The sequence below is a fragment of the Centruroides sculpturatus genome, unplaced genomic scaffold (assembly GCF_000671375.1).
Source record: "Centruroides sculpturatus isolate CEXI.00-Female unplaced genomic scaffold, Cexi_2.0 scaffold274, whole genome shotgun sequence".
NCBI classification, from domain to species: Eukaryota; Metazoa; Arthropoda; class Arachnida; order Scorpiones; family Buthidae; genus Centruroides; species Centruroides sculpturatus.
This window is the reverse complement of record NW_019384458.1, coordinates 264,216-276,583: the sequence shown is the minus strand read 5'-3', so window position 1 is coordinate 276,583 and position 12,368 is coordinate 264,216. Positions and strand designations below refer to the sequence as shown.

Genomic DNA, 12,368 nt, shown 5'->3' with positions numbered 1-12,368 from the left:
ATGCCCAGTAGCTTCAATAAATGCCTGACGCCAGATTGTGCAAATTGGGCAAGGATACAAACGAGTACAAAGTCTGCAAGTATGAAGTTTTTCTTCATAAACCTGATTATTAAAGCCAAATGAATTGCCGAATTATCGAGCTCTAAGCTTGATGCCGCTATTAAAGCAGCCAAGGTAGACAAATCAAGAATACTAGAGAGCGAAAGAAGTACTACAATCTCGAAAACGAACTCGAAATCTTCCAGGCTACAGGTGAAAAAACACATAATATCTGTTTTCTCTTAAATTCATTAAACGTGATTCCACTCACATTAATTGAATAAGAAAGTGCATTCTTGGTAGCAGGACTTTTCATTACTAAAATAAGAATCAGATTGAGTGATTGTAGTATTGACCATCTTTGCTTTTTAAAATCTTATTATAAAAATTTACAATAATATTTTGTATTATGTTTTATTTAAAAAACGAAAATTATCTTTTAAGTTAGAAGTTTGATCTAAGTTTTTTTAAGTATTTTTTTTAAATTTTCAACTCAATTCACGTCATTTTTCTTTTCTTTTTTTTGATGTTATATGCAGTATCCAGCAAACTAATACATTTTTTCTATTTGAGAAAATTTCTATGTAATTCAAAGGTAATTTTTAATATATATCTTACACAGCATTATTAATATGATTTTGGAGGTTGCAGAACATATTAAATTATTTTAAAAAATGAAAAATGATTATATCATTTTATTTCAAGATACTTTGTATATCTTAAAAAAAAATTAATTCTATCCCGGAATTCTGGGAAACAGATCACTTTTTCTCGAAATTGCGGGACAAGCAAAAGACCAGGAAATGAGAAACCCTAGTAATAACTTTACCTTCAATTTAAAAAGCACTAAACAATGTGAATTACCATGTTGTCACAACAATGTTCACTTGCAACCTTCAGTTCTTTATTCAATAGTTAAACTATATTGAACATAAAATAATTTTAATCAATAAAATAAAATATGTAATACATTAGACATTTTTAACATCTTGTTTATTAATGTCATCAAAGCAAAGCAAGTGATAACACAAATAGTTGAATCACAAAATTTAAACATTTAAAATATATTTGAAAATTTTTAATTTTTTGAAATGTGTTGAAAATGGCTGAAAATATTTCTTATTAAATATTTTATGGCTTTAAATAACATATGTATGTATCCTCATGTTCATAATTAAGTGAGAAGCAGGTAAAAGGAGGCTTTAAATAAGCAGTGTGTGAGACAGCAGAGAGCCAGGGGTTAATCCCTCCTGACCACTTACACTGCACAGACTGGTAAAACCCAGTGTCAGAGTCGTCGGATGGCTAGTAGGGCAAAAGTGAGTGGGGAGTGCATTGGTAAGTCGACAGGTGTCCTTTCAATGACAGGAGACAGGTTTAACAAATAAACAAAGCATTTATTGAATAACTAAATCTAAGATACAGGAGGCAAAAATAAAACTAAGGTTAAATGCAGTTATACTATACTATATACATAAAATGGGCGACTAATCTTGTCTATGTCGCTTGCCTAACTTTAGGGTGAGAGAGAGCGATTTTACAATTTCTAAAATATCCCCTAAATACCTCTCAGAGTAATGGAGAGTTAGTGCATTGTCTGTATGGAAGAGGTAGTAGTCCTTGGTGTCTTTTGTCCTGTGTCTTCTCCGACAGGATCCAATTCCTTTGCATGGAGATCGACTGGCATAAGTACAGAAATAACTTCTGTGTGCGGATGCGCCCTGAGCTTCCAGGTGCTCGAGCTTTTATTCAGTTGTCGTGGGAAAGGAGTCACATGATCGTCACATGTTGACAATAACAGTGCATTCTTGACACCTATGTGTCAACTTTCCCATCTAATTGTTATAACAAAAGGTGACCTCCAATCTAATTCTCACCAGGAGCGTTTTTTCTATCGGAGTTATTTACATTTTTTTCTGACAACTGTGTTAAATTTGCGGATTTCACAAGTGCATTTAATTTTTTATTTCAATTTGGTGCCAACTAAAAGTAATTTTACTTTAAAAACTTAAAATTGCATATTTCTAAAATAGATTTTTTTAATAATAAGTAAATCAAATTTCTACAAATCTTTTGCATGCTTTCAACTGAAAAATTTTGTGTTTTAGAATTTTTTTATTAATTAATTATTAAGTTCTTTATTTTTGTTTTAATTGTGTTTTAACTAAGTGAATTTATGAATAATTTTGTTAATAAATAGTCAGAATAATTTTTATTATAAAATTTGTATGTAAGATTAAATATCTTTAAATATAATACAGCTTTTAACATTAAACAAAAAACCATTTGAAAATTAGTTAATTTTTACTTTATTATTTATTATTAGTTGTTATTGATTCTGGATCTCGGTACGAAGTAGCATATCCGAGCGGAATCTCGCATTTTCTTGAGAAGTTGGCATTTAACGTAAGTTTTATAATTAGTTAAATTAAATGTATTATATAATCAATACGTACTGGAAGTAGAATAAGTTGAAAAATAAACTACACCGATATAAATCCAGCAACATTTAATAATGATGCAATGTTAAACCTTACGGTTTAACATTGCATCTGGACCAGAAGAGCGACACCAATTTAAACAAACTCAACAACAACCCTTATGGTTTAACATTGCATCTGGACCAGAAGAGCGACACCAATGTTAACTTCCTCGACATATCCATTACGTGCAAGCAAGGGGAGATCTGGACTGATATTTACCGTAAACCCTGCTTTCAACCCGTTATCATCCCACGTCAATCAATCGATCCCAAGCATATCAAATTGGCGGTGTTCAGATCATGGATTAAACGTGCGTATACGCATTGTACAAGTTTCTGCGGCACAATAAAGGAGCTAAGGTACATTCTTAAAATAGCCCAACTAAACGGATATCCAAAGAAAGAGATAGAGGATCTTATTTCATCCTTCCAATCCACTACACGGCATTCTCCCAAGATTGACCCTAATAAACGAATAGTGCTTAATTACGTACCATTTCTGAACAGGATACACACATCTACTGCCAAGTCTAATAACTTACACATTGTATACAGGCGCAATCCCACTATTTTCAAACTATTGAGAAACGACAAAAAGAAAGAGGATCGGAATTCAACAACGGGTATATATTCAGTGCCTTTACATGATCAGCGTTTCGATTCCAGGCTAGTTTACGTGGGTGCGACGATGCGCGGTCTGAAGAAAAGGCTCAAGGAACATAAGTACACTATCGATAAGAACCTTGATAACACTGTGTTAGCATCATACGCAAAACAACAAGATATAAATGTTCTATGGGATCAGGCATCAATTATAAAAACGACAACTAATCGGCAAACGATCAAACATCTAGAGAAATTGGAAATCTATAAGGCGCACATGAAAACCGGTTGTATAAACCATAGGGACGCCGACTCATTGTCCACTGCGTGGAGATCCTTTTATAATTATTAATTTTTCACTATTTATTTGTTAATTTTTCATTAATTTTTCATTAATTCGTCCACCAGGGCGTTTTCCGTTAATTTTTTATTTTTGTATTTATTTCGAACGCATTTTGTTCTATATTTAGTGTTCTATTTTTAGTAACTGATGATGATCGTTGAAAAACGATTGAAAACGTTTTTATTTTATTAAATGTTGCTGGATTTATATCGGTGTAGTTTATTTTTCAACTTAAATGTATTAACAGTTTGGAAGCAAAAAATTAGATTATTTTTTTATCTTTTATAATTAAAACATATTAGGTTTTCCTTTTCATTTCATTAATGCAGATAATCATTATGACTTGTTACAAGGGTGGGATTGTTTACAAAACCATTACATAATGGATCTCAACTTTTGTATAATAGAACAATTCATTTTTGTTTCTGAAAAGTTGCATAGTGAACAAATAGTGCACAGTGAAGTTGAATAGTGAAGCTACTATTTATGTAACTGCTTTTTATGTAATTAATAAAACAGCATAATGTTCAATATCCCATGCTGTGCATGATATCTTAGTATAAGTAAGAGCCCCCTTAGTGGTTGATCATCGATCGAGGGTATGCATGTAATTTTGGGATGGGTAGGTGCAACGTGCTAAGGAGCATTATTTGATGGTTGGTAGTTGAAAAGTCTAAAAATAGCATTATATACAATTATATTCCAAATAATGAGGATATCATCTGTATATTTTGTATACAAGACTATCTGGGAGAGATAACATGGTTCTGATGTTTGAATAACTTGCTCACATAGGTCTCTAGAGATTGGACTACAATGTTTGGTTGTTATGCTGGAAAAACGACCAAACTTAAAAGCAGGAGATGGGATGATCCCAGATACAGATTAATGATCTGCGTAATTATTTAACTTTAATGAAAACAAATACAATCTATATTGAAACATACAAGGAATTTAGTACAGACTATATCATGTACATAGTAGCAGCATGATTGTGTCACATTCCTGCTAGTTGTCTTAAATGAAGTTAAATGCAGAAATATGCTTCTAAAGTGATATATATATATATACACACACACAATGACAGCATTGTCTGTTTTGCATTTTAATCCATCTGATTTACTTTAAAAGTTTAAAGTTTCTTCTTTTTTCCACACAATAAAATGATTTAATTTTAATATAATTGAACACAAAATGTTTCAATTCTGCTTTAATGATTCTGTGACTTGCAAATTGCAAAGTAAACTTGGCAATTGCTTAATTTGTCTCATTTCTTGGTAAATCTTTTCTTAATATTAAGCTTGATTTCATAGGAGTTTGTGATCTGAGAATCTAAGGAACTAAGTCCTTTTTTGTACTATAACCTGTAAATACAGTATTTAATGTAGCTAAATGATTTATATTTTATTTTTTAGTCTACAAGTGAATTTGCTGATAAAGATGCAGTGTTACAAGAATTAGAAAGGCATAGTGGAATATGCGATTGTCAAGGTTCTAGGTTTGTATCATTAAATCAGTTACATGTACTACATTTTTATCAGTTTAACTGAAAAATGCATTTTTTCTATTATGATTACAAGGTATTATTTTTAATTTTAATTAAATATCATTATTATTCAAATCTTATCACTAATTTAAGTTTCATTTGTTTTATAAAAAAAATTATATAAATGTTTATTATGAAATGCCATATTTTTTGTTGGTCATCTGAGTTTATGATGTATGATTCCAATAAAAAAAATATTAATTTATTATGCTGAACATGCAGGATTTATGTCGGCTTATTTAATGACAGTTTTCTATGAATCAATTTATTTATAAAAAATGAAGAATTTACATTTTTATTAACCAATTGGTTATATCTGTAAAGGTTAAAACCTGTTTATAAGGTTAAAATCTGTTTATAAACAATTACAATTTCACACAAGTAGAAAAATATTTTACTGTAAGAAATTACTGAAAGAGTAAAATATTTTTCTGCCTGTGTGAAATATTTGTAAAATAGTGTATAATATAATATATAAATATATATTGTATATTTTTAGCATTATGAATAAAGGATTTATTATGAGTTTTTTTTAAATATACAATCACGAAGTATATAAATTTTAAAAATTGTATAAACTTAATTTTTTAATATAAATATCGCTGAAGAGGGAACAAAAGTATACATCATTCCAAAATGCATATGCAACACTAAATTAAGCAAAGTCATCGTCAAGTGAAACTTTTGGATGTTAGAAGTGCTGTTTCAAAATTCTTAAACTCATCTGAAAGTTTATAGGGGAAAAAATTTTCAGAACCCCTTATCCACATTGTAAATTATTAACATTTAACCTGATGATTATTTTTATTTTTTTTTTAAATAAGTAAAGTAAGAAGTTGAATAAAAAAGGATAAATTATTTTTTTGTATATAAATGAAAAAGACAAGATTGTATGTTCCTACTGTAAAATTGGATTGTAAAGAGAAAATCCTTGAGACAAATAATAGTTTGTTTCTTTTCAATGTAATAGCTAGGGTAGTATTATTTGTTATAATGTGATTGTGCAGTTTTGCAAATTTTATTTGTACATTACAAATCCTTCTATTATTAATTACACTATTATTGATTAGAATGCACTTTAATTTGTTTTTGACCTGTTTATTGTGTTAACTAAAATTTTTATTTTCTTTGCCATTAAATAAATACAAACTCTCAAAGCTGGAACACAGTAACTATCTCAAAATAAAACTTTAGTACTTACTTCATTACTTGATTTAATAAACACACAAATGTTTTGATCCTATTTAGGAACCTTTACTTTTTGGGACTTTTATGATGATGACTTTTCTTGAGTTTGGTGGAATGGCTGTTTACCTGATGAAGGCCTCTAAATGAGACTGAAAATGTTTGTCTGTATTTATTAAATTGAGTCTGCTGGAGTAAGTACTGAGATTTTATTTTGAGATAAACAAATAAATGTATGATAACTTTTGTATTTGCTTGTTTCATTTCACATTGGCTCCTTTTATATCAGTGAATAACCTAATCAATATTCCATTCTATTTATTTTACTTCATTTCATTTATAATTATTAGTTGATAGGTAAGTAGGTGTTTTATAGCACTTTAAATTTATTTGGAAACTTGAGTAAGGTGACCCAATTATGCTGGAGATACAAATTTTGACCATAACATATAATAGAAATGCTTGTGGCTATGTTGTTTTGATTTACAGGAGATTTTCAGGAATGAGGCATCGGTCAAAGTGATACTTTAAAGTGAAAATTTTAAATCATAGTAATGTAAATGTCATTTCTACAATAATTGATGGAATATATTACAAACTTTGTTTGGTACTTAGATTATGTTGAATTAATATTAAAGCAATACTTTATATTAATTAATATAATATATTACAAAGAAAAATTATTTCTATAGTTTATTGAAAAATCTAACAGTTTATTCATTTTATATTTTAGGGATACGATGCTATATGCGGCTTCTGCAGATTCTCGAAAACTTGATCCAGTTCTCAAATTGATTGCCGATTCAGTATTTAGGCCAAAATTAACAGAACAAGAAGTAAGAAAAAATTTATTAAAACTTAAGACTGTATTAAATTATAGATTGAATTAATAATTGGTGCTGTATTATAATTAATTATTAACTATAAATTATATATTGTTTATTGTTGTCATTATATTAATTATTCATTTATATAGATATATACACATATTTACATTAATACTTAATTAATTGTAATTTGCAGGTTAAATAATTTACATCAATTAATTAATTTTTGTAATTAACAAAATACAAAACATATATGTCTACTTTTAGTGACATATTTCTTTAATTGTATTAATTAGTAATGCTGTAATTCAACAAATGATTGACATTTGGTTTAGATATAGTTTTATAATTCAGTTAAAGAATTTTATATATGAGGGCAATCCAGAAAGTAATTTACATTTTAGAATAAAAAAAACCCAAATGAAAGGAAACATTATATACATTTGAATGCAGCACTCTTAAACTATTTTCAACATAGTCACAGTTTAAATTGAGGCACTTATTATAACGGTGCACCAGCTTATTCATTTCATTGTCATAGAATTTTGCCGCCTGAGATTTCAACCACTCATTTGTGCCTGTCTGCAGTTCTGTGTCATCATTGAAGTGCTACATTGCAAGCCACAACTTCATGTATGGAAACAAATCGTAGTCTCAGTGCAAGATCTGGCCTGTATAGCAAATGATCAAATGTCTCCCATCCCGAGACCATTTAAGAGCTGTCGAGTGCAATTGGCCATATGTGGACAGGCATTGTCATAAAAACAAACAAAATCTTTGAACTCAATTTACCCCAATGTTTGTTTTGAATCGCTCTTTTTAACTTTTTTAATGTTTCACAATATCTCTCAGAGTTGAATCATGTTTGAGGAAAGACACCAGAAGCACATTCTTCCTGTCCCAAAAAACAATTGCCATGATTTTTCTTGCTGACAACATTTGCAAAAATTTCCTTGGTTTTGTGGGAGAACTTGTGTATTTCCACTCCTTGAACTGGTTTTTTGTCTCACAATTTACATGTTTTATTCAAGTCTCATCTTCAGTTGCAACCTGATCAAGAAGTGAGTCACCATCTCTGTGGTAAACTTTCAGAAATGTCAACAATGCTGCCATGTGCTGTTTTTTGTGGTTGTCTGACAAGATTTTTGGTATCCATCTGGCACAAAACTTATGGTAGCCTAGCTTGTGTGTTACAACTTAATGCAACAAACTCCTTGAAATTTGTGGAAACTCAAATGAGAGCTCTGTAATTGTGAAATGGTGGTTTCCATTGATTTTCGTCACCAGTTCATCAGTCAGAATGTTCGGTTGGCCACTTTTGCTTTTCATCAAGAACGTTAGTGCGGCCATTTTTAAACACAGTGCACCATTGCCTCACTCTGCCTTCACTCATTATGTTGTTTCCATACACTTCATAAAGTTGCCAATAAATTTTAATTGACCTGTGATTTTTTGCTGACAAAAACTCAACCACTTGTTCCCTATTTTTCATTTAGGAATTTTTAATTAAACATAAAAAAATACTTAAAACTGAAAAAAAACGAAAGAAATGCGTTAATTTTCAAGAAAAAGCTTCAAACTTTATTTTCCATTGTCTTGCCTTTCTGTGAAATCTGACACCGATGAGTCATTGTGTTTACAGCTGGATGACCTTGAGAACAGCTGGTGTTGGATTTTCCAGGACATTCTCATAGAAGTCTCGGGAGGCAAAGGGTTTATAGTAGGGTGAATACTAGCTGGCCACATATTTTTAAATATTTTTAAAAAATTAAAAATTTTATTGCAATTTTCGACCTCCCCAACTTAATTAAACTTATATATAATAAAATCTATTAATTAAAAAAATTAAAAAACTATTGGAGGTCGTTTTTGATATCAGAAAGTAGCTTTAAATAACTTTACGGAAGTAAAATCTGTGCACTAGAACTTTAGAACAATGAATGAAATTTGATATCAAAATCCCATTAAAAAACAATTAAATTAATCACTGATTGCACTTCACAACTTGCGGGATTTTCAATTGCAGCACACATTTTAAACATTTACAGTGGACAAAGCAGAAGCAACACAAACCACATGCTAACACAGCTGAATATGTAACAAGTGAAGATACGCTCTGACACCTAAATGGTGACTCTAACCCAACACTATGCCCCTAGCAGCCAAAATGTAAGTTACTTTCTGGATTGTCCGGATATATTAAATTACAAGTATATAAAAATTTTGATATAAATGTATTGAAAATTACATTTTTTATTAAAAAATATTCATGAATTGTTTATATTGTTCTCAATAATTCAGTTGTGAGTTTGAAAGATTTTTGTTGGAAAACTTTGACATAATCTGGCATTTTACTTTTAGATAGAAAATGCTCGACAGACTATTTTATTTGAATTAGAAGATATTAACATGAAACCTGATAAGGAACCATTATTATGTGAAATGATACATGCAGTAAGTAAATGTATTTTACTATACAACTTGATTCTTATTATTTCAAAAAAATGTTTATTTCAATCATTGAAAAGTTTTTAAGGTAGAAGTATTAAATATGACAGGATTGTTAGTTTTTTTTTAAACACTTTTAATAGTAAAACATAAGAAATAAATTAGATGGACAATCCATATATTAAAAATAATAATAAGCATAATTAAAAACATTTATGTAATTTCAATATAAATGGCAAAAGAATAGGAATACAAAGCAATATAAGGAATAATAGTGCAAGTTCAAGATCATCACAGTTCATGATTACTTATTTCAAAAAGTTTGATGCTTCTACATCTTCTGAATGTAGGTGTGTATAATTGTATAATAGCATTTAGTAAAATCATATCGTATGAATTTTCGTAATGCTAATTTGGGAGCAAAGAACAAATATCGAGTGGGAAATTTTGATGGCATATTTCTTTAAGTATTGAATTTTATTAAATTGGAAAAATGCTCACAAAAATATGAAATGTTCTCAAAAATGTTTAGAGATAAGATCGTTAAAATTTGAGATTTTAAGATTATATTAATTTGAATTAATTAAGTTAATGATTTTAAAAAATTCCTGAATTTAATAACTTAATTTATTCAAATGTGATCTGGAAAACTGTTAGTGTATATGATATTTAAAATAACTGAGTTTTAACATTGTTACATTACTAAATTATTAAAGATCAAAAGATTTCGAGTGATAACAATGGATTCAGATATTTCATCATGCTACTACTTTCTTGCCATGATTGTCTTTCCATATTGCAGTTCTTTTTTAATTCTAAAAATTTTTCTGAATCAGCCTTCTGATAAAATGCAACAAAACAAAATTTAATGTATAATAATTTATTTTGAGTTATTATATTTTAAAATATTATTTTATTTAATTAGTATTATTATGAAATATTTAAAAATTTAAATTAGGCTGCATATAGGGATAACACCTTAGGACTGCCCAAGCTTTGTCCTGTCGAAAATGTCTCGGTTATTGATCGTTCAGTCATCTTTACTTACTTAAAACATCATTACACACCTTCCAGAATGGTCATTGCAGGTGTTGGTGTTGATCATGATGCACTTGTGGAAAGTGCAGAAAGGTAAATATATATTTATTTCTATTATTTTTGTTAGTTAATCCTTTAAAATTTTCTTTGTCTTATTATAACATTCCCAGTTATATTTAGGTCATATTGTGCATCTATAAAATTGCTTGCTGCTATTATTACATTTTTAGTAATTTCTACCATTAACTAAAGATAATTCTGGCAATAAGTTTTCATGATACAAATATTTATTTTACAGAAGTTTTAATTGTTTTATATCATAATATATATCTTGTAATATAAGATATTAGGCAACTTTATCTAATTAAGAAAAACTGTAATAAAAAAATCTGGAGTGTAGTAGTAATTTTTATACTAAACTAATTGAAATTCATATTGTAAAAACAATAATAATAAAGTTGTTGTTGGAATTTCAACATACACCATGAAGCTAGAAGTATTTGGACATCTAACTTTAGGTGAAACAACAGCATTTATTTGCAAAAATCAATAATTTATCCATTTATCTTTGATTGTAATTACTGCAGTGAGTCTTCTAAGCTTTCTATTTCCATTAAATTTAAATACTATAAATCTGTTCAGGAAAAAGTAATATTTTTTTTAGTACAATGCAGTCTGACAGAAGATTCAAGCATGCCCATCAGAATGAAAGAGTATGTGGCATGATTTAACACTCCACTAGACTCTCTTCCATTGTTTTGTTCTCTGCAAGCAAAACACTGAAGTCATCATTTGGTATTGCTTCTAATAGTAAAGGTCTTGTGCCTAGTTTGTTTAATATGTAACCAAGGAAATGAAATTTTCCTGGTATTAATAACTGTTCCAGTAGCTTTCTTTCATATCAATTGCAATGTGATGTGCACAACTACTTCAAATTTTCCATTAAGTGTCTTTGGATATGATCATTCAGTTTGCACAGCCTCCCAGAATAAATTTTTGCTTTAGATGATCATTCAATTTCTAATCAATAACATGTACAAATAGAAAATAAGCCCAAAGTATTTTAATCTAAAAAATCCATTATGCATTTTATTAATGAATTATATCAGATATGGTATATTTTGCACAAATTACTTACTAAGATGGCATTGGTCACCTTACCCCATTAAAAACAAATGTTTAAATATAAAATAAAAAATTTAAATATGAACATTATTGAATATAACATTATTAAATTACATATTATATAAGTTATATATCACTTGCAATAAATATCGAACAAATTTATGTCAACAGAATTGGTTTAGTCATCATAAATTTGTCGTGTTTATTTATTAAAAAACTTTTTGGATGAATGAGTAGGAATTGAGGTGAATCTAAGATTCATATAAATGTGACCGTAGGGTCAGCACCTCTTCGGCGCCCTGTCAGGATGACACCACCGAGTCTCTAAGGGACTCGGAAAACGCGACTTTATGTCACGAGATTCGCAAGCGGTAGCGTGTGAGCGCTTGGATTCGGAGTAGAGGTGAGGAGAGAGACGAGGAAGTGACTCACTCGGACTCCATATGTTCTAACAAAAAATCAATTTTAATAATAAACAAAGAAAATACAGAGATATCGGCCATATTAGCGGACTTAATTATACTATTCCGTTCGAGAGAGAGAGATAACAACCGAATCGCGGGTTGATAAATACCTTTCTTTTTCCTAGGTCGCAGATCTGTAGTATGATGACACTCTTGACTCCTCTGAAATGGTCTTTCCACTAGTTCTTGTCCGTTAATTGGATCTCGGAGGTGTGGAAGCACGGAAGTGGGGTGAGATTCTTAAGGAGACACGGTGTTACTTCTGTCA

The 12,368-nt window shown here is 29.5% G+C and overlaps 1 protein-coding gene across 1 annotated transcript in view; it reads left to right on the top strand.

Moving 5' to 3' along the window:
* The window catches only part of LOC111620725 (mitochondrial-processing peptidase subunit alpha-like), a 67,494-nt gene that overhangs the window by 16,895 nt on the left and 38,231 nt on the right, over window positions 1-12,368 (top strand). The window contains 5 exon segments of the mRNA XM_023362715.1: window positions 2,366-2,445; window positions 4,883-4,965; window positions 6,932-7,034; window positions 9,387-9,479; window positions 10,432-10,604. Coding sequence (XP_023218483.1) covers window positions 2,366-2,445; window positions 4,883-4,965; window positions 6,932-7,034; window positions 9,387-9,479; window positions 10,432-10,604 — 532 coding nt within the window.